This window comes from Festucalex cinctus, chromosome 2, assembly GCF_051991245.1.
Source record: "Festucalex cinctus isolate MCC-2025b chromosome 2, RoL_Fcin_1.0, whole genome shotgun sequence".
In the NCBI taxonomy this organism is placed as follows: domain Eukaryota; kingdom Metazoa; phylum Chordata; class Actinopteri; order Syngnathiformes; family Syngnathidae; genus Festucalex; species Festucalex cinctus.
The window spans coordinates 3,463,782-3,489,724 of record NC_135412.1 but is presented as its reverse complement, the minus strand read 5'-3'; the positions used below and the strand labels follow the sequence as shown (position 1 = coordinate 3,489,724).

Below are 25,943 nucleotides of genomic sequence, written 5' to 3'. Positions count from 1 at the left end.
CGTACCGTACCATACTACCGTATTGCTGCTGTGTTACTGCAGCGTCACGGGGACTGTTTGGAAAGAAAAGCTAAGGTATATTATTCAACCTTTGAAAACTCTTTCTGTGTACCATCTTTCTTTGTAAATATCTCATGTTTCAATGTGGGCACATGCGGCTTATAGTCAGGTGCGGCTTATGTATGGACAAAATGCTTTTTCCTTTAGAAATATACTGGGTGCAGCTTATAATCAGGTGCTCTCTATAGTCTGGAAATTACGGTACTTAAAACTCATTCACTCGCCGCCATTTTCACATTTCGCAATCCCGTTCGCTCCCGACTGTTTTACTGGATTTTGACTGATTTTGCAAGGCCCACAGAATATTGTGTTCAATTGCTATAAAAACATGGAACCTATCAAAAGAAAGATTAAAGTCTCTTCTTTCATCAGGACAAAAAAAGTATGTTTCCATCTGTTTCCCTTTTGCAGCAATTAGCATTAGAAGAGAGCTAAGTTTCATCAGTTTTCACAAATCTATTTAGAATTGTAAGTAATTGAGCTTTTTTTGCTCTGCTGCCACCTGCTGGCCGTTTGTGTAATAACTACCATTTCCGCAACCGTTCTTTGCAGTTGAGAGGCTGCATCAAAGCTTTCTGTATGCTCTAGCATAAAAAAAAACAAAAAAAAAACGTATAAATACGTCTTAGGGACACTTAGAACATAAAAAATAACGTATTTATACGTTATTGGGAGTAAATGAGTTAAATATAAGCCTAAATTGAAATACATTTGTTTTGTAACTTTGCATTAAAAAAAACTGAAATGTAACGTGTTTCTGCCAATAACATGAAAATAATTTGATATTTGCTTTTAAAAAAACAAAAAAAAAAAACAGATCTCAGCTCAGGAGAGTCGGCGGAAGAAGAAAGAGTATGTGGAATGTCTGGAGAAAAAGTGAGTTTCCATTTTTCTCGCCAATTTCCCCCTTCAGTTCTCTAATCTAATCTATCTTCAAGTTATCTGTCTGAAAATTCTACCCTTCTAAAATACAACAGTGCCTCAGTGGCACACCCGGTTTTGTACGTCCACTTAAATCACAATTCACCCAACAAAAGCCTGAAAGCAAACCGGCAGTCTCTTCCCCATTCCACTTGTGTACATCGTGAGAATGCACGCCAGCCACGCGCCAGTGATGGGAAGGGGGGGGGGTTGAAATCCAGCTGTTTGTAATTTAAAAGTTTTCCCAGCTCAGTGTGCAACCGCTGCCGCAGGTCAGACGAGACTCATCATAAAAGAGCAGAGCGCGGTCTCTTGAAATGATCTTTTGTGTCAGGTTGTAGTCGCCGTATGAGCTGCAGGATTATTGAATGATGCCGTAAGAAGCAAACAGCAGGCGGCTGGCTAAGGGGAGCACACTTGGAATGAGATGCTTTCAAAGCAAACAGCAATGATTATCACCGATCTTTCACTTTGGGACGAGATCAGTGAGATTATATCACCTAACGTGCAGCCCAGTGAAAATGGGATTTGAAGGTAGACCGTTTATTTCTAGTCACTGTTAAAAAGTGAATAAGAAGGGAACATCATCCTCTTGGCTTATGTGTGCATCAGGAGAAAACCTGTTGGATGGCCTCATGAGACCAGAGGGAAAGATCGTCTCAACAGATGATACACAACTGTACTTACCGATGTCCCCAAACAACAACAATTCAACTAACGTATTGTATCACTGTCTAGAGCAGGGGTGTCAAACTCATGTTAGCTCAGGGGCCGCATGGAGGAAAACATATTACCGTGTTTTCCGCATTATAAGGCGCACCTTCAATGAATGACATATGTTCAAACTTTTTCCAAATAAAGTCGCTACAGTAGAGGCTGGGGTTACGTTATGCAGCCATTAGATGGTGCTGCGCTAAAGGGAATGTCAACAAAACAGTCAGATAGGTCAGTCAAACTTTATTAATAGATTACAAACCAGCTTTCTGACAACTACATTCACTCCCAAAATGAATAAACAGCTGGTTTATTATTTTCTCTGAGGTTAAGTATTAGTATTAGCTAGCGATCCAAGATGGCGGGATCTTCTGCGCATGCGCGTCGCCGATCGTGCAGGGTCATCGATAGCGTCTTGACAGCGAGACCTGTTGCGGCTCAATATTGATCCATATATAAGGCGCACTGGATTATAAGGCGCATGGTCTGCTTTTGAAAAAATTGAAGGCTTTTAGGTGCGCCTTATAGTGCGGAAAATACGATACTAAGTGGGCCGAATCGGTAAAATAATGCTATATAACTTAAAAACAATTGCCGTCAATTATACGTAGATTTTTGCGATTTTTGGGCCAGCCCAAAATTACGGAGCTGAACTATAATCTATTGTTGAAAAAAATAACACGACTGCAAATGAAACTCGCTAACACTCCGGACGTGTTAAGTCTTCCTGTTTTGCATCTATACAGCGTGTTCCAAAATGTTTTGAACCCATTTCGCAGGCCAATAATTTTGTCAATTTTTGTTGGAATGACCTCAAATTTTCACAGCTTGTGTAGAAACGTTTCAAGTTTTTGTGTGTAACGTTTGGCATTTCTATCTTTTCAGGTTAAGAAATGTCATTCATTTCAAAAGAAAAGGCATCTTGCGTGTTAGAGCATTCTCGGACTCAGTCACCGAAGACAGTGCAGCATGCCTTCTTCACAAATTTTCTTTTATTTGTAAATTTAACCAATAAAACTTGTGACCTTCAACATAAAGTGTATTTAGAATGGGGTCGACCATTTTGGAACACCCTGTATAGTTCCCAGAATGCATTGTGTGGCACAGTTAATGAAGTTATAAGGACGTTAATCCCTGTCATATGTATTTGTGTTACCAGTATTTGAATTTTGTGTCGTATTTAACACGTTTATGTTGGTCTATGATTAAAAAAAAACAAAAAAAAACAAAAAAAAAACAACGTTTTTTTAAACAAACCATAACTTTAAGTTTTGTGTAAAATAATGACTTCTACGTCGATTCCGTGTACAAGTTATATTATTCATCTGAGGACTTCTTGGGAAATTACAAATTTGAATAATTGATTGTGGCTGGCTGATTAAAACTCATTCACTGCCAGTCATTATAGAAAATGTTTACATTTCCAATACTCACGTGATATTACATTCAATAATTATATATAAACCGAATCTACCAAATAACAGAATAGACTCCCTACTTTTTGTCCCGTCCCGTTCTTTTATAATTGACAGCAGAAAAATGTAGGTTTGCCAAAATACAGCCATTTCTCCCATGGACTCTGAAACTGTGTTTATTTCCTATAAAATGGGGCAATGATGTCATCTACCGGTGGTTGGGCATCAGTAAAGTTGTTTCCAAGTTTGATATTTACAGTGGAGCATGCTCAGATTCGCCCCCATTTAGCACCGCTCTAAAAAATACAATTGACAAGTATACTTGTCAAAGGCAGTGAATGAGTTAATTGGTCTGACATTACATTTTTTTTTTTTTTTTTTTTTTTTTTTTACTTCACATTGTCGTCTTGTGGGCCGAATTCAACCCTTTTTCGTGCCTGATCCGGCCCGCGGGCCGTATGTTTGACACCCCTGGTCTAGAGCAAATTAATAACTGGATGAACCAAAATTTCCTTCAGCTCAACGAAAACAAAACGGAGGTCATTTGTTTTTGTTTTTGGCAATAAAGAAAAGACGATTGCTGTTAGAAAACAACTTGAGTCACTGTCTTTGGAAAGCAAAGACCAAGTTCGAAATCTTGGGACGCTAATAGACTCAGACCTGACTTTCAGCAATCACATCAAATCAATCACTAAGACAGCATTTTACCAGCTGAAAATCATCTCCAGACTGAAGGACTGCATATTCCAGCAGGCAGACCAAGAGAAGCTCATCCAGGCTTTTATCTCCAGGAGACGCCATGATTCATGTAACGAATGGTTTTCCGACTGGACTTTCGCAAAAAAAAGCTTTTTTCAGAGCGCCGCGACTCGGATGCGGACCAAAACAAAGAGAACGGAACATTAAGGCTTTATTTACGCTGGCTCCCAGTCAGCTGTAGAATAGAGTTCAAAATTCTGCGATGCTGGTCTATAAATCACTGAACGGGTTGGGTCCTGAATATATTCAAAAAATGCTGATTGAATATAATATACTTCGATCAATAGTGGAACCCAGAGTTCAAAGTAAACATGGTGAAGCTGTTTTTAGCTGTTATGCTGCACACAAACGGAATAAGCTAACAGAAGTGACGTCAGCCCAGAGTGTAAATGCTTTTAAATCCAGGTTGAAAACTTTGCTTCTCCCAAACCATTTTTTTTTTCAGTTTGTTGATATTTTCTGGTGTTATATTCTTGCTTGTCTAAAGCACATTGAGTTGCCTTGTGTAAGGAAATAAAAATGCTTTGCTTTGCCTTCCCTTACCTTGTTTATTACAAACCATACTCTTGTTTATTTTGTGTCTGAATAAAATTCGGATATGCTTGTTCTTGTTGTCCTAGAGTGGAGAACTACACGTCAGAAAACGGTGACTTGTGGGGAAAGGTGGAAAACCTGGAGACAGCCAACAGGTGAAGCCCACTGCACACGCTCAACTCAAGGACATCATATATCACGTCAAATTGACAAATTGACACGTGCTTCCTATTTAGTGTGTACAACACTCATTTTTTAAGCCTCATATTGGTTAATTCTCTTTTTGTCTCGTTTCCACCCCCTCTGATAAGACACGGCTTCGACTTGCACATTATGGGATGTATATTTGCAAACGGCGTTTTTTGATTTTTGAGCTGACGCAAGCCTCGATGTCCGTGTTTGGGAATTTGGTTCCTCTCTGCGCCATGCTGCAGCGGCGTTACAGCGTATTGAGGTCGTTTCCTTTCACATGGCGCACCTGACAGTTTCCTACCTGAAAGATTAAATGTAACACCCAGCTCAGCTGAAACCATATTTAAGCGTCTTTCATGAATTTGCTTGATGTGGACCGATTTTTCAGCTCTGCGGACGCGCATTTAATTCATAAATATGACAACAATGTGCATCAAATCCTCTCAATTATTGCAGAAATCAATTCATTAAACGCATTATTATTGTGTGAAGGCTGAAGCTAAAGCCTTCACACACCTTATTCATGATTATTATTATCATTATTATTATTATTATTATTATTATTATTATTATTATTATTACGGCCAATTTTTTGTTGTCCTGCATCTGCTTTTATCCAGCATCTTCAGCATTTTTTTTTTTTATATCAGATTCACTCCATTACAATTTCAATTGTTAAAAAATAAAATAAAATAAAAATAAAAAGCTTTTTTCCCCCCCCCCAGTGGGGGATGTTGGGGTGGATTAATCTGTGGGTCACCAGTAAAGTGGTGGGGGGTGCTGGAGCCTATCTCAGCTGGCTTTGGGCAGTAGGCAGGGGACACCCTGAACTGGTTGCCAGCCAATCGCAGTGACTTTGATATGTTGCTCTCAAAACACTGCAACTTTTCATGTCAGAAGTAGAGACGCTCACATATAGAAGTAACACTTAACCTTAGCAAGATTAAACCTTAATTATACATACAGACCAAAACTGGAATGAGGGGGGGGACTCTCATTTTTGTGTTTGGATTATCAGTTTAAAGAATGCGTCTTGATGTTGGACAGCAGAAAAGAAACAATAATATCTCAGTGTCTGCATCCCATATGGTAAATGGAATGCTTTTTATATCGCGCTTTATGTCAAATGCTGAACATATCTCTCCTCCATACTCTCTATTTATAGGAATGAAACGGTTGTTTTTGCTCTGAGTCCAATCTGCCATTTTCTTGGCGAGTGATAGGCTTGGGTAGAAGACAAGTAGAGCTGGTGCTGGTGGAGGACCGAGATGGTGGTGGTGGGGGGGGGGGGGGGGGGTTCTGTCTGCTGCAGTCTGTAATTAAAGTTTTCATCTTGGAACGCCCACCCACCCTCCGCATCCAGCCCACCCACGTAAACACACTCATAAACCATCACTCGGCAAACTAGTCAACGTGAGTCAACACGACAAGTCTAAAAACAAGTTTGTTGGTATGAAATGTGTCGCGTTTAAGTCGAGATGACGATCCAGTACACTTTTATGTTTTCATCCAGCCACATTCACTTAAAAAAAAAAAAAACAGCCAGTGGGACCTTTTTAGACGTGCTGTATATTTGAAGCAGCCATTAATCATTGCTGTTTGACATCAAAGTGTGTGTGTGTGTGTGTGTTCTCTCGCAAGGGAGTGACAAAGGCCGAACGGCTGACTGACTCGCTCGCTGTGCCAGTCGAATATCTGACTTGACTGACTCCATTTCATCGGGTTCATTCGGTTGCCTTTGGAGCCTCAGCGGTTGATGTCGTAAATGTGCAGATGAGGTCTTGTGAGCGTGTCTCCCCCTAGTGTTCGCGTTGTGCCATTGCAGCACATAACCATCACAACCCTGCTCTCCAGGCCACGCAAATGTGTCGTTCTTGTATCGGTCCAGTCTGACGGCGACGGGTGTCAAGAACAAGAGGGGGGGTCAACATTGTTGATTATGGATTAAATTAATTGAAAATGCGTGCATTTGTTTCTGTATTCTTTGGCTTTTGGCGCAACATGAGACTTGTTCTTGGCGTTTTGTGGTGTGGATGAGTTTGATGTTTACTCTACTTATTTATGTTTTTATTTATCTCTTTATTCACTACTTCTTATTTGTTCACTGATGTATAATGTATTTACTTGTAAAAAACAACAACAACAACAACCTGTATTCGCACTTCAAAATGTTTGCTTTGTTTTCGTTTACTGCAAAACTGATGTTTATGTACAGCACTTTGTATACAGCAACGCCTGTTCTTAAAGTGCTTTATAAATAAAGTTGAGTTGAGTTTAAACTAAGGTCAAGTCTTGAATTAGTGACACATACTTGAACACAACTTGAACATTAATGTCATATGTAACGTCTTGATCTTTTCTTTTTTTTCTCAATATTAGATTTACATTTGTTGACCGTGGGCTAAATAAAGTAGTCAAACTATCCATTGTGTGTCTGCAGAACACTTCTCCAGCAGCTCCAGAAACTCCAGTCGCTCATTTCAGGGAAAGTTGTCCCGCGCACTTGTAAAATGGCCTCAACTCAAACCGGGACGTGCCTCATGGTAAGCGCGGCTGCTCGTCTTCTCCTCCTGCGGATTTTTGAACGCACATAAATTGTGTTCTCTCTGTGCAGATGATGGCATTGTGTTTCGTCCTGGTGTTGGGCTCCTTCTCTCCTTGCCTCTCCTTCGTCACCCATGCGTCTTCTTCCTCCTTACATGTTTCTCCCTCTCCGTCTCCCCAGTCAGAGGACCTATACACCACCAATAAGGGTATGTTGCCTCTCAAGTAAATAGTATCTTTCATTTAGAACCCTCCAAGTGAATGTGGGCTGATAAGTGTTAACACATTCATTGCCAGACCAGCAAAAAATGCATCATTTGACGTATTTTTCCGTCAATGGCGGTGAATGAGTTAAACGGGGTAAAAATCAATGAAGCAATTATAAATTGTTGATGTAATGTACACCATGGGTGTCCAAACGTTTTCCTCTGAGGGCCACAGACAGAAAAATAGAAAGCTGCAAGGGCCACTTTGATTATTTATTTTTTTTAAAAGTTATTTATTAACACATTCATTGCCAGACCATCAAAAAAAAATGCATCATTTGACGTCTTTTTCCGTCAATGGCAGTGAATGAGTTAAGAAACGTCCCGCTGTTTACAAAACAAACACAAAATGGTAAAATACAGGCTGGGGGGGGGGGGGGGGGGGGGTTGCATGCAATTCACCTAAACATTATTCAGACACTTATTGATACCGTCCAAGACAACCAAATGACAATCGACTATGTGTATTACAGTCCGCTCCCGCAGCTTACTCTTCTTTGACGAAGGGTCTCCGGTGGAGGAAACGCCCGCGACGTTACTAGTGGGGAGGCTGCAATCACAAATACACATGCAGACCAGCCGCCAGAACCAGACAAGCGGGCCCGAGTCGGACCACAGGTGCGATTACACCACTCTGACCTCAAAAGTGGTGCACGTTACATGTTGACTTGTTGACAATGACTTTTTTGCCCCCCCCTCAGAGAAACTAAACCCAACGACGGTTCAGGAATTTTCTGACAGACAGCTCGGACCGCACTTCCGACTCCAGCTGACCCTCCCTCAAACTTCACGGCCCCCCTCAACCCCACGGCACATATTATATATATATACTGTAGATATATATATATATATATATATATCAATATGAAGATCTCACATTGTTACATGGAATGAATGACCTCATAGATCTCACTTATTTCTATGTAAGCGCACATTGACCGCCACTGTTTCTATTTCATCATGCGCACCCCCACTGGGCACGTTAGCGTTGCCGCTAACATGTTTCAAAGTAGACATGCTCATGTCCTCCGACACAGGAAGCCTGACAAGTGCCTTCCGCTCGACCCTTATGATAGTCAAGTATGCCAACTTTCGACCCCGCGAATGAAATGTCGAGATCGCAGTTCATCAATTCATTTGTGAGGGCGAACTCGGCAATCAAGAGGGTTCTACTCAAAATGAATTAATTTTGCAACCAAAAAAAAAACATTCTATTCATATTTTCCTATTGAAGAGTTCTGATGGGAGAGTGGGAAACATGACAAAATGTTTTTATGGAATTAAAAAGTGTGCGTGTGTATATATATAGTTGCAGCATAAAAATGAGCATATTTAAATTATGCAACAAAAATATTACATGTACTATTTTAAAGATTAGTTCATATAATTTTGCTTTTTTTTAAATAATGTTATAAAAGTATAAAAATGACGATAATATTGCTTCAAAATATATTCTTCGCATCAAAAAAAAGCATTTTTATGCAACAAAAAAAAAAAAAGCAAAGACGTGTTTACCATTGTGATTGTGTAAAGATTTAGATGGTGGTGTGTAGTTGATGTAGTTCTGTGGGCATCCACCAGGGGGAGTTGTGTCTTTTTGCTGTAATTCTGTCTTAGGTTTCACGACTATTGCTCAAAAATCTTTTTTTTTTTTTTTTCTTCAAATAAGTAGTAACATCAGGGCAAAAATTACACTTTGACCGACTCCAATTTAGCACAAACTGGATTTCAAATATTTTGGATAAGTAAAATAAATGCTTGTGTGTACGTATTTATTGCTGTTTCTAGAAAATGTGTATATATATCGAACTACATTCCCAGATGTGAAACACCACGACCATCTTCAAATGGAGTTAAAAAAAAATAAAAAATCACTCATGTTTAGTTCATGTAAAAGAAATAAATATATACAGTATGTAGATTCTCATGCACTCTATTGACCATTGGGATGATCATTCTCTATATCCATCCACTGTATTTGGTTGATCAACCCACAAAATGTTGCCACAGTTGCCTGAGCAATCTCAATGCATTCGTGTACATAAATAATGTGCAGTTGTAAATACGGGTCTCGGTGGTGGATTGCAACATCAGTGCCTGTGGAATTATGTTGTCGTTTAATGGGGGAGGAGTATGGATGGATGGAGGGTTCGGTCACTTTTTTCCAAACCTTGACAACAATGAAACTAAACTTGTTTGGAAAAAGTTTGGGTCACAAATACTTGAGAAAGTAAATCAAGTAATGTTCACAAAGGATTGTTATTGTTGTTGTACAGTGTCTTGCATGTTCCTCCATATATGCCTATTATATTAGTGTAGTCCGTAGAGTAGAAACCAGCAAAATATTAAAAATCTGCATCAGCATCACTGTGTCTTGACTTTCTTTCTTGACAACTCCGCCCTGCGCGAGTGTCACTTGGTGTTGAGCAAATCCCTGCAGATGTCAGGCGCACATTAGCTGAAGTGTTTGAGGATGAGCTGCTTGCGCAGCTCCTCGGCCTGAACATCACGGTCCTCGGGTCTCTGATCCAGAGTTTCGGGTTGCTCCGGGGGGTCCGTCCTTTCCAGAGTCCAGGCATCTAATCCTGACTGCAGGGAGGCGTTGTGGAGAACACAACAAGCCAACACGATGGATGCACTCCTTTCTGGTGAGTACTGCACAGAGCAGATAACAACATCGGTTTAGTTAATTGTGCATGTCAGAAGAATATGTGTTTGCGTTCTCAATGTAATTAGAAGTGAAACACCTGCAAGTATCCTTTGGTGTCATCTAAACACCTGAATCTAGTCTGGATGGCTCTAAAGGTTCTATCCACAATTTCATGCGTAGCCGAGTGAGCAAGATTGTATCCAAACTCTGCAGGGGATTCAGGGCACTCCACCGGGGTCATCAACCACTTCCTTAGAGGATAACGGCTGTCACCTAACAAGCAGAAAACCTCTTCACCATCAATGAACTCACCTTCCAGATGTTACATGGCAAACAATTCTCACCCAGTAAATAGCCCTCTTCGGTTTTTTGAAGTTCTTTGTAAAGGGCAGATCTTTCCAGAACCTCTACACTTTTGAGCCTTCCGGGCCAGTGAGTCTCTGCGCTGAGTAACAAGCCTCGGGCATCACAAACAAGCTGACAGCCAATGGAGTGAAATCCCTTCTTGTTCACATATGATGACTCTTCACTGTTCGGAGCCTTGATGGAGACCTGAACACAGTCCAGCACTCCGAGAACGCCCGTCAATCCCGCTACCCTCTGGAACTCCTGGAAGTTCTCCTCTCGGATCATGGCGTCTCTGTGCAAAGAAACACCATTTTTCTTTAGACGTCATCGCAGCAAGATAAACGTCTTCAATTATTTATTTACCTATTCAATGTAATAAACCGAGGAGCTTTCTCAACCAGAGCTTTGGTCACATTGGAAACACATCTGGACATTGATGCTTGGCTGATTCCAATAGTATCTCCCATTGATGTCTGGAAAGAGCCTGATGTGTAGAAGCCCAACGCGGCCAGTACCTGGACCTCAGGACTGATGGCTCTCGATCTCTGTGTGCGTCTACAGAGGGCCTGGAACGTAAGAGTAACACAAAATACTGTGGTCGCTATCGGAAAGATCTGATGGTGTGCCCTTGTAAGCGCAGAGATGTTTACCTCTCTGAGTAACTCTACCAAGTAGAGGATGAACTCTCTGGGGAAGCCAAACTGTGTGAGGAGGAAGTCATCCGATACGGAACCCAAGTCAAAGCGGTCCAGGGTCTTGTGACCACGGCCATGCAACATTAGATCACAGTCCAAAATGGCTATTGAGATCGCCATGCTGTGTGTAATAATAACAAATACATAATACAGTGTTGCAATATATTCCAATTAAGGTTTAACGTATTCAAACTTCCCCCATTGTTTTCTTTGACTGTTTATACAAACGTATATAATCTATATATAAATAAATTTTACCTCGTTTCTGAAAGGAATCTTTTTTTTTCTTCTTTTTTTTGTCGAATCGGATGTTAACATTAGCTTAATAACAACCCAATTAATTGAAACCAAAGTGCTAAATCACCAACTTCATCTCAAAGTCAGAGAAACGTGTCAGAGAAAACAAGCTCACGATAGGCCTACAATACTTACATACAATATCAGAAATAATGAAACACGATGCACGTGAACGATAAAACAATGCATTTTGTTTTCGTTATTTACCTTACGACTTACCTTCTCAGCCAGCTACGTCTACCAAGAAAAAGTGTCTGACCGCACTAGTTCGCAGATTCAGCAAAGAAGTAAAAAAAGAAAAATATATATGCTTTGTGCATATCGCTTCTGAAGGCATAATTGGGCTTTTCTTATGTCTAAACTGTCATATATTAAAACAGCCAAATTCTTCTCTCTATTTTTCTTGTTTTATATTTTGTGCACACAAATTTCGCGAAAGTGCCATTGGGAAAGCGTTGCTATCTAAACACGTCGACATGGGGAAGATAAACAGAATTGTCGCACAGCCGCTGTTGGCATTACTTACATCAGAATTGGTCTTATTCGTGTTTCTGGAAAACTGAATCGAAGGTCCTATTTATTGAACTGATTTGTACCTCACCAAAGCCGAGTTCCTAAAGGAAACGCTCATGTAGGTTTGCTTTTTGTGGTCGGGTTAAAGTGCGCGATGTCCAGCTAGCTTGTTGGGCAGCCTAGCATTAGCCTTGTACTAATGATTCATCAGTTCCTTTGATGCATAACCTAATTTACTACATTTACAATATGAGATAGTGTACATTGCAAAGTGTCCCTCAATTGATTACATTTTCCATTCATTTCTATAGAGTAGATCAATGGACATTGTAATAGCGACGCAGAGGCCTGTAATAGTTTGTGATCTAACAATGGTTGTCAACCACTTCATTCTGTGTCGTACTAATTTGAATGGGTATAACTTTGGAAGCCATATATATATATATATATATATATATATATATATATATATATATATATATATATATATATATATATATATATATATATATATTTATATATATATATATATATATATATATATTAGGGGTGTGAATTGCCTAGTACCTGACGATTCGATTCGTATCACGATTCACAGGTCACGATTCGATTCGATACCGATTAATCCCGATACGAATGGTCACGATTCGATACCGATTAATCCCGATACGAATTTATAAGTCGATTGTTGCGATTTTTTTCCATTCAAATTTAGAAAATACTATCAGTAAATTTGTACATGTACACTGTAAGATTTGTATGAATATATTTATCTAAAACTTGAGGCTTATAACCGTGAGCCACTGTACACAAACAGTTTGCAATCTGTTTCACATTTGAACAGCATTAAAATAAAAATATTAAGGCTTAATGTGCCGTTCATATAACATTCTTCCATGCTCAAGGTGTGAATCCTAAAAAAAATAAAAAATAAAAAAAAAATCGATTCTGCCGATTATTGAATCGATTCGAGAATCGCGCGATGTAGTATCGCGATATATCGCCGAATCGATTTTTTTTAACACCCCTAATATATATATATATATATGTGTGTGTGTATATATATGTGTGTATATATATATATATATATATATATATATATATATATATATATATATATATATATATATATATATATATATATATATATATATATATATATTTGTTTGTTTGTGTTTCCGAAAGCAAGCAGGGAATTATGTCCAATGGAGAATAGTGTATATTTGTTGCTGTTTGGTTTTTTAACTACAACTACTACTGTAGCATTAAAATGGTGATGTTTGCTGCTTGTTGTCATTTATGCTTTTTAAACAGCTTCAATATATGCTCGTGCTCGATTGCAGGGTCATAACAACATGGACGGTGACCTGAATCCCCAGGATAAAAAAGACTTGGATAAGTTCGTGAAGTTCTTTGCCTTAAAGGTGAGAAGGTGGTTGATAATATATTAGAATGACATTTTTTCTTTGTAACTGTAAAAATGAATTGTGCATTTTATGATGTTATTGTTGATTTATTTGTAGACTGTTCAGGTGATAGTCCAGGCTCGCCTTGGTGAGAAGATATGTACTCGCTCGTCTTCGTCCCCAACTGGCTCTGATTGGGTAACTAAAATGGTTTTTGCTCGGTTTTGTTTTGTTTCTTAAATGGCACATATGTAAAGTTTTTATCTGTAGACCACTGGAGGCAGTAGAAGGTAAGTAAAAAGTTACAATACATTGAAAAATCGGAACAGAGCGAGCTCTGCCTCCAACAGCGCAAGAGGATAACGTAACGTTAGCTATAAAACTTACGTTTAAGTTTTCCTTTTTATCTTAAAATGTTAGAATCCCATGTCACATTGTAGCCAACGTAGAATCCGGTTACATTAATGCACCTTGTAAATATTTGTGGAAATAGAAACTTTGTGTTTCTTGGATGAGTTGAAACTGTAAAACGAATTCCGTTGCTCTGTAGTTGTGACGTGTGCAGTGACAAAAAAAAAATTCATTCCGTATTTATTCTACAGCTGCAATGTTTGTTTGTTGTTTTTAATTAACAAATCTTTTGAACTAATCTTTGTAACTGATTCAAATGATTTAGTACACTCAATGCTCGTGGTTCGGACAAGAAAATAAATTGTGTTGTGTTTTTGGGAGAGCCAACCCTATTTTTTTTTTTTATAGAAACTTATTAGCAGTTTATCTGTGTATTGTTATTTTTGTTTTGCCCACAATGCATTTTTAATCTAAATAAATACTACTATATTTTAAATGTGATTCTTTCATTTTTTTTTTCATGTTAATTGTAAGTGTAATTCCTTTTGAAATGCTTTATTTTGTAGTTTAATGTAGCAATCAAAGACATCCCAGAAGTGACCCATGAAGCCAAGAAAATTTTGGCTGGACAACTTCCAGGCGTCGGACACTCGATGTGCGTGGAGATCTCGCTAAAGACTTCAGAGGTAAAACCTTCATTTCTTTATTTTTTTAAATGCAACATTTTATAGACCCGTACTATTCTGACTCATTCACTAAAAATACCCAACCAAATAGAACAAAAAAATACATGTGCAAATGTTCTATTGGTTGAATATACAATAAAAAAAAAATTAAAAAAAAATATATATACATATATATATATATATATATATATATATATATATATATATATATATATATATATATATATATATATATATATATATATATATATAATATGCGCGCCAGTGCTCTTCTGTCACAGATCATCCGACATCTTTGACACTCCCCATTGTGTATATAAGTTACTATATAGAATTTTACAGCCCTATAATCTGCTGCTACACATTTCCAATAGTATAACTTATTTATATATTTATCTTATTGCTTGGCGCAAAGACAGTGGACAAATTCATCTTGCCAATCAGCCACCATCAGCCAATCGGAGGACTCAAAATAGAATTGGTACACACTGTAGGACATCAAACTTGTGAATCCCGATTCAGGGCAAAAATTAAAAGGATGAATTGATGCTATTCAAGAACGGACCTGCTCTACTGGACAATCATCTGCCTTTCTTTCATCCAGGGGGACTCAATGGAGTTAGAGACTTGGTGCCTGGAGATGAATGAAAAGTAAGGTATTTTTTCTTCTTCTTACAAACGTAGAAAAAAAAAAAAAAAGCGAAGACACGAGCTTAGCGCTCAAAGGCATTATTCATTTAAGTATTTGGAACTCATTACACGCCCCTCCTAACATGCGTGATGCTCAAACATGGTGATTCATAATGGCATGCTATGATGGAAGTGCACAGTCGTGATAAATAGAACGCTTACCCGGTTTCATCTTGTAGTAGCACTATGAGGAATACGAAGTTATCTTTAGATAAGACGCCATGGAGCCCAAGTCAAATGATTGGGATGTACCAGGGCCACTCGGACCAAATGTCATAACTTGTGTTTTCTTTGAATTAACATTCAAGAAGTTCAGTGACATATGGTGGTTTAGTGGCCTAAAGCGAAAGTGTCTTTTTTTTTTTTTTTTGCTTAGATCTGACTGTCATCCACATAGCATTGAAAGGAAATATCATGCTTTCTTAACTCATTCACTCCCAGGACATTTTCGCTGTTTTACTGGATTTTGACTGATTTTGCAAGGCCCATAACGTATTGTGTCCTATTGCTATAAAAACATGGAACCTACCAAAAGAAAGATTAAAGTCTCTTCTTTCATCAGGAAAAAAAAAGTGTATATCTTGCCGTTTCCATTTGGCATCAATTAGCATTAGAACATGGCTAAGTTTCATTATTATTTAGGGATAGACCGATTATCGGCCGGGCCGATTATCGGTGCCGATATTTGGCATTTTGACAAATATCGGCATCGGCCATTTTTTGAATCTGAAGGCCGATAAAGCTGTAATCTCATTGAGCAGTGAATACTTGTGAATGTAACGAATTTGTGGTTTTCATCAGGAATTTTAAGATATTCAGTCAGTTTTTATTTATCGTAAACACATTTGGAACATATTCAGACAATTTCTCACTGCGAAGATCTTTTGTAACGTTTTACGAACCCGAATAAAAAACCCAAATTAGCTATATTAGCATGCATTTGTCACTCCGTGAGATATGGGGAACTTTTCATTTATGGGTCTATTTAAATTTCCACTTTATTGGAGGGAAAGAAAAAAAAAACTGACACTTACACTTTTTATTTTAAAAAATTAAATCAAGAAATTATGTTGAAATTTTAGAAAACTTGGGAAGCTATTTACTTGCTTTTTAATTATTATTATTATTATTTTAATTTAGCTTAACCCATGCTAATGACCCTGGAAGCGCTGCAATTTTTGTTGACAAATTGTCAATATTGTTTTTATATATATATTTGTTCTATTATATTGAAAATTGAATATCGGCTTGAAATATCGGTTATCGGTCTCCTTGTTTACGAATAATCTGTCTCGGTATCGGCCTTGAAAAAACCATATCGGTCTATCACTATTATTATTATTCACAAATCTGTTTAAAATAGTGGGGAAAAGAGCTTTTTGATCTCTTATACTCTGTTTCAAGCATTCTCTTCAGTTCAAAGGTTGCATCAAAGCCAAAACGTATAATTACATCTTTGGGAGCGTGGTAATATTTAAAATAGAACGTATTTATACGTTTTTGGAAGTAAATGAGTTAAGATGAGCGATGGGGTTGCAAACAGTTTTGTCCACACGTATCTGCTTAAAGAGACTGACAGATGAGATGTACACCATCAATGTGAGCTTGGCGCCATTGGAATATGTTGGCGAGCACACCTGCATCTGTTCAAACAACGCAAATGAACATAAAAATGCTTTCAATCGAAACTATAGCAAAAGGTCCAAGTGTGATACTTTTAGAGACGTGCCCATCATTCGGTGGCAAGTGTCTTCATGCTGACGTTAGCCTTGTTTTAATCAATTCATTATGCATTATTTGTGTATCACTGGTTCCTTCTGCTGTTACTCTTCTGTGCTTGCGCTTGATCCTTGTGCAATGATTGCAGTTTGGCCATCTGCACATGTGGCTTATGTTTCACAGTGTAAACACAGACATGAGATATGTGTCCTTTGAGATGAACATGGAAATAGACAGTGAAAAAAACAGACGCAATCTTTCTCGGACGCTTGGACCTGAAGTTTGAATCCAGCCAGAAAATGCAGAAACATGACGAGTCCGCGTGTTTTTTTTCTTCTGTAGGTGTGATAAGGACATAAAAGTGTCGTATACCGTGTACGACCGTCTGTCTGTCCTTCTGAAATCTCTGCTGGCCATCACGAGAGTAACGCCTGCCTACAAACTGTCCCGAAAGCAGGGACATGATTATGTGATATTATACAGGTGAGTTGCCTCACTTTCTCATCACTTTTCACCCAACTCTGCTCATTCTTTGTGCCTTTTTTTTTTTGTCTAGGGTCTATTTTGGAGACGTTCAGATGAGAGGATTAGGAGAAGGTAGTTTATTATTTGGTCATAGATTGTAGGTGGTAACTATTAGGGATATAACGATAAGCGCAATATCATGATATTAAAACTGCCACAACATCATCGTCGTCATGTTCCCAATATTTAAAAGGAACACATTTGTTTAAAAACAGTCATGTTGATTTTCATTTGTGCAGTTCTAGCACCCTCTGGTGACTAGTTTTTTTAGTGCAATTTAATTTTCATTAGGGATGTTTTGGCCCTTCTATGTTTAAAATCTACACTAATTGTCAGATGCAGGAGAACGTAACATGCCTGTGAAGCAAGTCAATATGTGCAGGAACTCAAATAACAACAACACATAATAATGATAACATAATAAAAAAACAATAATAATAACATAACATTGATGCTATGTACAAAAGCACAATATTGTACTTGTTTTTAGTATGAGCTTTTTTTTTTTTTTTTTTTTTTTTTTTTTTTTACAATATTGTGACCTTTTTTAAATATTGCCAACCTCCCTACAATATCGTGATAATTATCGTATCGTGACATTTGGATATCGTTACATCCCTAGTAACTACTGTATCCCCTTTCCCATCATCAAGAAAAATAATTAGATGTTTTTCTCATCCTCCAAAACTGCAATATCTTACGCAATCAAGTCGTTACTTTTTTTTTTCTTTTTTTTTGAAGGTTTCCAGACGGTGCGTATCGGCGTTGTGGGAACCCCTATCGGCACTGTCACACTTTCTTGCGCCTATCGCACCAACCTGGCTTTAATGTCCAACAGGTAGATAACATCTGCTGTGCCTTGTGACACTTTATACTGTAGCTGTCTTCATAGAATGTGCAGTGAATGTGTTGCCCTTTTTTTTTCTTTTTTCTTTTTAAACAAATGCATCTTGGCCTTGCAGACAGTTTGAGCGGTCTGCGCCCATCATGGGGATCATTGTGGACCACTTTGTGGATGCTCCCTGTGGCAGCCAGCGACCTGTAAATATGGGTCAGCCCTGCAACTACAGGTACCCAATGCACGAGTCAAAAGGGCTATGAATGTTTTGTTTCCCAGCCCTTATCCAGCCAAGACTCATATTTTACATTCAAAAAAATTTCATACCATACCACCAACAACAAATGTAAAAAAAAAAAAAAAAAAGTATATACAGTATATCGAGTGTGATGAAATAATGTTCATGTATCAATTTACTCCCAAAGACTACTACTTAGTGTAAAATCTGGACCTGTTTAGTTGAACATAAAGCTGATACTTGCTAGAATTGAAAAAAAAAAGAGATAATTATCCCACAGAGCACCAGATGACGATGATGATGGAGAAGCATTTGCAGGGGTTCAGGATTCGCAGGAGGTTTGCACTACTTCCTTCTCCACTTCCCCTCCCTCTCAGGTAAGATGACACGCCCCCTTTTCACTTAGCGTACAGTATAAAGACAATAAACTAGATGTAACGATGCGATATCAACACGATATCAAGGTCGCGATACGATAATTTTCATGATATTGTGGGGAGGTTGGCGATCTAAAAACAAAAATAAAAAATAAATAAATAAAGGTCACAATATTGTAAACAAAAAAAATAGCTCATAATAAAAAAAATTAAAAAACACACACACACACACACACAATATTGTGCTTTTGTACATAGGAGCAATACATATAAAAAATAAATACAAAAATAAGAAACGAGACTCAAAAAATAAATTAAAAATATATATTTCAAAATAAATACAACAATAAATATATAAATAGAATTAAATATCAATCAATAAATAAAAACGCTCTGCACTCACATTTATTGATTGATTGATTGATTTCATGCTGCAGACACACTGTCAGGACGAAATGTTTGCCGACCCGCTCACTCCACCATTGAAAGGCAGTTTGCAATTTTTTGGTATATAACTTGGATTATATTTTTTTTATATCCATTTATATTAGAACTGTTAGTCATTTATTTATTTATTCATTCATTTAGTAATTTATTTTTAATTTTGGCGTTTTGGTCCTCAATACATATCTGACCATTAGTGTGGATTTTAAACATAGAAAACGGCCAAAACATGCCTTGTGAAAATTAAACAGCACTAAAGACCTATCTACCCGGTTCACAACCTGCTCAGGTTTGGGTTTGTTTGGGTTTTTTTTTTTTCCTCCTCCTCCCACTGGACCGGGCGTTTTTGCTTCCGTATGATAAAAGTAACCAAATCACCTAATATTTCATTAAAAAAAATTGCATTGCCGTGGTGTCAAAGGTACGATTTAATTATCATACGCTTATAATTAACTGTGGAAGGGCTTAAAATACCGTGATGTAATCTATATAAAAAAATATGTAGGCCTAACGTGGGAGTAAAAAGAAAATGTTAATATCATCAATCATCGCTACCTGTGTGACACTACTGCCAGTCGACATCATAGGGGGCAGCACAGTATATGTAATAAAGCAATGCACTCAAAAGATGTGATTTTACGGGACTCTTTCTTGACTTCCTTGCATGTTTTTGATTTCACATTTTCTTCTCGCTTTCATTCTTGCCACTGGGCGGCTTTTCAGTGCATCTGCACGCTGAGCCCTTCGCCTTCTAAACTGTCCAAGGGCCTTCCTCTGGACAATCCGCAGTTTCCGCTGGTTCCCGGGCTTGTCACTCATACCGTGAGTCTCCGCTGGCGCACCTTTTTGCTTTTGTTTGACTGCACTCTGCCTGCTTACACTTTTGCTGATCAAAGATCTTGCCCCTTTTCCCATCACTCTTTACTTATCTCAACTTAACTCTTTGACCGCCAAAAACGTTTAATGACGTATTGTAAAATCCTAATGAATGCTGCCATAAACGTTAATTTACGTTTATTACGTTTTTTTTTGTTTTGTTTTTTTTCTCAACGTCTTGTGCTGGACTGCCTTGTCACTAAACAAAAAATATTAGTGTCAAAGTCACTGTTGTGCAGAAAAAAATGTATCTTTTTACAAAAAGCTTGTTTTTCTCTTAACATTTTTGTATTTTCGTTTATGTCACTCAAATGCCCTAATTTTAAATGGTGATTACTAAAGAATAAGGTGGAAACATACTTTTTTTTTTTTGTTCTCATGAAAGAATGGAATCCAACCTTTCATATGGTATTCACAATATGTACATCGTCATACCACACAATTTGCTTTGAAAGATGAGTGAAAATGCTCCAAATCGGCTGGCACCGTTGGGGTTTTTTGGATAATGTTTGGCAGTCAAAGAGTCAAGAACAAGCCCAATTGATCCACACGGACAAGATTATTCATGACATCCGTTCTCATTTTTGTCTGCAAATGCAGCTGTACGCTTCTAGGCTGTCCTACCAGCATCCTGTTCTAGCAGGAACGACTGAGCTTTGCCACACTGCGACCAATCCAAACCAGGTAACAATCGGACTGGTGAATAGGAGGCGTGGACGCGTTCAAGACAAACATTGAAATGATGCGCTCATCAGACACTGCATGCCGGGAAGGAGGACGGGGTTGCGTTGCATCCGGCGCAGCCGTATCACGGCGCTGATGCGCACCTGACGGTGGAGCACTTGGCCAACACGCCTGGCAGCAGGTAATTGTACAAATGGAATGATCAGACGATGCCGTTCCGTGCTATGTTGGCAGCTGTTTGCCGTTGACCTGAAATGTTGCGTCTCTTCCCAGCGGAGACGACGACATTTTGTCTCACAGCGCGGAGGGAAGGAGGAGCGCGTCTCCCTGCGACCCGGTCGAGTCTCTTAACGCGTTCACCAGGAAAGCTGGAGCGTTTGTCAACAAGCCCCATGCACGAGTACGTCCAATCACATGACTATTAACTAGGGGTGTGAATTGCCTCGTACCTGACGATTCGATTCGTATCACGATTCACAGGTCACGATTCGATTCGATACCGATTAATCCCGATACGAATTTATAAGTCGATTGTTGCGATTTTTTTTCATTCAAATTTAGAAAATACTAATCAGTAAGCTTGTAGAGTGTAAGATTTATATGAAAATGTATTATTTATTTATCTGAAATTTCAGTCTTATAGAGGTTGTAATCTGTTTCATGTTTAAACAGCATTAAAATAAAATATTAAGGCTTAATGTTCCGTTCATATAACATTCTTCCATGCTTAAGGTGTGAATCGTTAAAAAAAAAAAAAAAAAAAAATCGATTTTGCCTATTATTGAATCGATTCGAGAATCGCGCGATGTAGTATCGCGATATATCGCCGAATCGATTTTTTTTAACACCCCTACTATTAACACATTCACTGCCAGCCCAGCAAAAATGCATTATTTGACGTCTTTTTCCGTCAATGGCAGTCAATGAGTTAGGGATGTAGCGATGCATCGGAAATCGATGGAATATCGATGTCAACTGCTTAAAATATGCATCGATGTACAAAATGAAAGCATCGTTTTACAACGCCAGGTTAACTGTTAAGCCTTGCGCAGTTTTTTTGCAGATATTTGGCATTGTGGCCTTTGTAGACGCCAGTAAAAACTTGGTTTTAAGTCATCAATTTAATATTTTAAGTTTTGCAAGTGGGTCCTCGTTGACCTAATGAGGCAATTTATCATCTGTGTGTTGATCGCATTGATGGCCTCGGTGAAATCCACTCGCTGATGTAGTGTCTTATTAGTCCAGTAGAGGGCCTCATTGTTGCACTTATTGAACAGACATCTGTTTAGTCTTTGTCATTTGATTTTGATAACGTATAAATACGTTTTTTTTTTATGTTCCAAGTGTCCCAAAGACGTATTTATACGTTTTTTTGTTGTTTTTATGCTAGAGCATACAGAAGGCTTTACAGAAGGTTACAGAAATGGTAGTTATTACACAAACGGCCAGCAGGTGGCAGCAGAGCAAAGGAGATCAACCAGGGCCATGTAGAAAAAAAGCTCAATTACTCACAATTTTAAATAATTTGTGAAAACTGATGAAACTTAGCTCTCTTCTAATGCTAATTGCTGCAAAACGGAAACATACTTTTTTTTTTCCCCTGATGAAAGAAGAGACTTTAATCTTTCTTTTGATAGGTTCCATGCTTTTATAGCAATAGAACACAATATTCTGTGGGCCTTGCAAAATCAGTCAAAATCCAGTAAAACAGCCGAGAGCAAACGGGATTGCGAAATGTGAAAATGGCGGCGAGTGAATGAGTTAAGAGCAAAACAGTAGAACTGCGGTATTGTATTTTAGAGGACAGAAATATTTTCAATGATTTTATTTTGAAGAGGTCGTAATAGTGGAAGGGCTTTTAAAATGGATTATCTTGCTCCCCTTTTTGTTACACCACAAAACAATATGTCAACAGGGGTGTGTAGACTTTTCATATGTTAGCGAAGCATGCATTTTCCATCCATATCAACAATAGTTTTTCTTTGCTTCTGGTGTGATTTTAGCGATCAGCCACAATGGACCTGCCATTTGCTGCGTTTGCTCCCAGAGGCCTCGACTCCGAGGAGAACGATCCGATGGTAAGCGCGGTTGCACTTCGCACTGGCCCCGACGACTGACAATCTGATTGCGTGCGTGCGTGCGTGTGTGCGTGCGTCAGGTGCATCCTCCAGATTCTCCTTGCCGCATGTCCCCTCTGCAGGCCAGCCTCCACTCGCAGGGCTCAGACGGCTCGGGGCAGCAGGACGACTTTGTCATGGTCGACTTTGTACGTTGCTCGTCTCAAGCGTTTTTGGGAATCGCCGCGTTTTCGTTCCTCTCACCGACGTTTCGCGTTCTCAGCGGCCAGCTTTCTCCAAAGACGACCTGCTGCCGATGGATTTAGGAACGTTCTACAGGGAGTTCCAGAACCCTCCGCAACTGGCCAGCCTCTCGCTTCACATCAGTTCACAGTCCATGGCTGATGATCTCGTAGTATGTATTATTTTTTTTCGTTTTTTTTTAACTCTTTTACTGCCACACGTTATTAAAAAAAAAAAAAAAAAAAAAAAACAAAGCCGGCGGATTTCGAGCATTTTAACTCATTTTTCGAAGCAAACAGAATATTGTGTTCTTTTGCTACATATACAACATGGCTACCACTAGGGGTTGTAGAAAAAAAATCGATATCGCAATATATTATTGCGCTCTCTGTTGCAATAAATTATTGATACACTGACAGTAGAGATCGATGTCATGTGTTATGTTATAAATGTTTATGCACTTTAATTTGTCTCACTGTACAATGTTTATAACTAAAAGGCTAAAAGGCAGTGAGGGACAATGCAGAACTTTGTACATTGTACAAGTTTTGGCATTAAATAAATGCGTAATTAGACATTTTCCTTTTTCTGGGCATTTGTTTGGCTTTTTCAGTCACATATTGTGATATATTGCTAAATTCTTTTGACAATATATCAAAAATCGCAGATATCGTGTATCATGATATTATCGATATCGTGAGTCAAATATCGTCACAGTATCGAATCGTGGTTTACCCGTATCGTCCCACATGAAAGATCACATTCCATTCTTTCATTTAAAAAAAAAAAGTATGTTTCTACCTTATTCCATTCTTTAGTAATCACCATTTGAGTGACATTGAGCAAAAACTGAAAAGAAAAGATACATTTTCTCCACAACAGTGACTTTGATACGAATATTTCGTGTGTAGTGACGCTCCGTCAAATTAGGTTTAATGCTTTGATCATTCACGTCAGCCTTGAAAACGTTCCATTGTAATTCGCAGCTCTAGTTAGGGCCCGAGCAGCTACCGCTGTGAGGTTTAATAAACTTGAGTTGAGTTGCGTAATTCCATACACCGGCCGCCCATTGAAAAGAGATACAATGCTGCCATCTGCTGGCCATAGTTAGTGGATGTTTTTGATTTCACAACTTATTGAGCTGCATTGCTGCACTTGGACTGACCACTCATATATTCCAAAAATAAAAATAAAAATAAAAAATAAAAAAGTAGTTGACGTCACTTAACGTTTTTGGCGGCATACATCGTGATTTTACTAGACGTTATTAAACGTTTTTGGCGGTCAAAGAGTGACAAAATTCAGGAGACAAAATTCAGGAGAAAAAATTGTAAAGTTAAGTTGCCACTAACAGCCAAGGAAAATGTGTTCAGGACTCGCTGCCGGAGAAACTGGCCATCTACGAGAGAAACATCGACGAGTTCGACGCCTTCGTGGATATGCTCCAGTAGAGAACGTCGTCGGCGAGCGAGAAGTTACCGACCCGACTGTGTCGACGTTTCTTTTCATCCCCAAGCCACTGGCGACCCCCCCAGCTTGTACGGAACGTTCACTGTAAATAATCCAACTTCTGACACCGGCACACCCACACGGGTCACGCTTCAAATATTCATATTGAGACAAAAACACTGATCACCTGCCACTTTAAATGCAGATGAAAGCATGTCTACTTTAATGTGCACAAGGTGAAAATAAGGGGCGCAACCTGCGAGAATGACCTTGAGAATGCGTTTAGCTTCACCCACTAACTGCTCAAAGCATTCAGTCTTAAGCAAGTGAGACTTTCCACTTCACTCTAGCTCCCGTTTCCCAGCTGGTCTGTGGATTTACCATGTTAAGTGAAACGCAATACAAATTTCCACAAGTGTTGGTGTGTAGATGAATCAAGAAATTCAGCAGCAGCCACCTTCAAGGTAGTTTTAAAGGCCGAATTCTGCCAGTTTCACTCTGGAAAAGGCACTTTTTAAATCCAGGATTTAAACAAACTATTTCTCAATTTACAGATCAGGGCTTGTGTTCATTTCTGGTGGTGATTTTGTCCTAAACCTCCACCCCAGACAATTGCAGACAAGCCCTGATCTGTAAATTGAGAAGTAGTTTGATTGTTTAAATCGTGTATTTAAAAAGTGCCTTTTCCAGAATCAAACCGGCAGACTCGGCCTTTAAGTCATCCATTTTAAATTTCTCAACAAACATCTTAAAAGTAGATCAGGGATGGGCAACTTATAAGCAAGAGAGGACCACATACTTCCAAACCTGGGACATCATTTGGAAAACTGTAGCTACATGAGAACTTGCCTATAGAAGTACTACAAACAAAACCTAAACTTCACATACAAAAAAACAAAACTGTACACACTCATATGCACGCAATTTCCTTTTATAAATACCACACGCGATCCCAAGCGGCGTGTGCAGGAGATTCCACGTCCAACTCATTCGTGGATTTTTGGATTCATAAGGAGCACAGTTGCTGATATTACAAGTTAAAACTACAGTCAACGCTTGCATACTGTACTCAAGGTTCAGCACCCATTGACTTTTTTTTATTTATTTTTAATTAGTATATTTTGGGTATTTCCCAAATCAGAAAAAAAAAAAATCTTCATGGAAATCAATGAATTGCTTAGTGTTTTCTGCATAGTATTTGATATATTTTCATTTATATGTGGCAGTTGGTTGCCCATCCCTGAAGTAGATGGTGAGGTTGTTCTACCAATTAGATTTTCGGTGCATTTTCTGTTGGTGTTGAAGAAATCAAGTTTCCAGGAATGCTCGTGTCACATTGTTCTGGTTGAGAGCTTTAAATGTGAACTTTTACTTTGCTTTGATGTCGAAATAAAAAGCATGTTGAAACGAGTCTGATTAACCATGCAAATGAAATCATGAATATGGACGAAA

The 25,943-nt window shown here is 38.5% G+C and overlaps 3 protein-coding genes across 10 annotated transcripts in view; 2 read left to right on the top strand and 1 right to left on the bottom strand.

Moving 5' to 3' along the window:
• The window catches only part of creb3l1 (cAMP responsive element binding protein 3-like 1), a 28,960-nt gene extending 19,212 nt beyond the window's left edge, over positions 1-9,748 (top strand). For all 4 annotated transcript variants that reach the window (XM_077512251.1, XM_077512247.1, XM_077512249.1 and 1 more), the window contains 6 exons: positions 878-936; positions 4,490-4,558; positions 7,036-7,138; positions 7,210-7,348; positions 7,879-8,023; positions 8,107-9,748. In XM_077512251.1, coding sequence (XP_077368377.1) covers positions 878-936; positions 4,490-4,558; positions 7,036-7,138; positions 7,210-7,348; positions 7,879-8,023; positions 8,107-8,143 — 552 coding nt within the window. In that variant the 3' untranslated portion in view covers positions 8,144-9,748. The remainder of the gene's footprint in view (positions 1-877; positions 937-4,489; positions 4,559-7,035; positions 7,139-7,209; positions 7,349-7,878; positions 8,024-8,106) is intronic.
• On the bottom strand, positions 9,161-11,666 carry harbi1 (harbinger transposase derived 1). 3 transcript variants are annotated; one of them, XM_077512253.1, is made up of 6 exons: positions 11,603-11,666; positions 11,054-11,219; positions 10,767-10,969; positions 10,400-10,695; positions 10,153-10,328; positions 9,161-10,060 (listed from the first exon to the last, which is right to left on the bottom strand). In XM_077512253.1, exons 2-6 carry the CDS (start codon positions 11,216-11,218, stop codon positions 9,860-9,862), a joined length of 1,041 nt encoding a protein of 346 aa, XP_077368379.1. In that variant the 5' UTR covers position 11,219; positions 11,603-11,666; the 3' UTR covers positions 9,161-9,859. The 3 variants fall into 3 exon arrangements, with proteins under 3 accessions (XP_077368379.1, XP_077368378.1, XP_077368380.1); XM_077512252.1 differs by having other exon boundaries at positions 11,615-11,641; XM_077512254.1 differs by lacking the exon at positions 11,603-11,666 and adding an exon at positions 11,531-11,589.
• A 187-nt stretch (positions 11,667-11,853) lies between these two features.
• Positions 11,854-25,901, top strand: atg13 (ATG13 autophagy related 13 homolog (S. cerevisiae)). Of its 3 annotated transcripts, none has more exons than XM_077512245.1 (18): positions 11,854-12,026; positions 13,252-13,332; positions 13,432-13,512; positions 14,232-14,351; positions 14,956-15,002; positions 17,103-17,243; positions 17,317-17,357; positions 18,027-18,123; positions 18,248-18,355; positions 18,642-18,738; positions 19,906-20,004; positions 20,659-20,742; positions 20,814-20,923; positions 21,016-21,142; positions 22,746-22,820; positions 22,943-23,008; positions 23,083-23,214; positions 24,416-25,901. In XM_077512245.1, the coding sequence occupies exons 2-18, from the start codon at positions 13,264-13,266 to the stop codon at positions 24,491-24,493; spliced, it is 1,572 nt and encodes a 523-aa protein (XP_077368371.1). In that variant the 5' UTR covers positions 11,854-12,026; positions 13,252-13,263; the 3' UTR covers positions 24,494-25,901. The 3 variants fall into 3 exon arrangements, with proteins under 3 accessions (XP_077368371.1, XP_077368370.1, XP_077368372.1); XM_077512244.1 differs by having other exon boundaries at positions 22,901-23,008; XM_077512246.1 differs by lacking the exon at positions 19,906-20,004 and having other exon boundaries at positions 22,901-23,008.
• Positions 25,902-25,943: the final 42 nt, after the last annotated feature.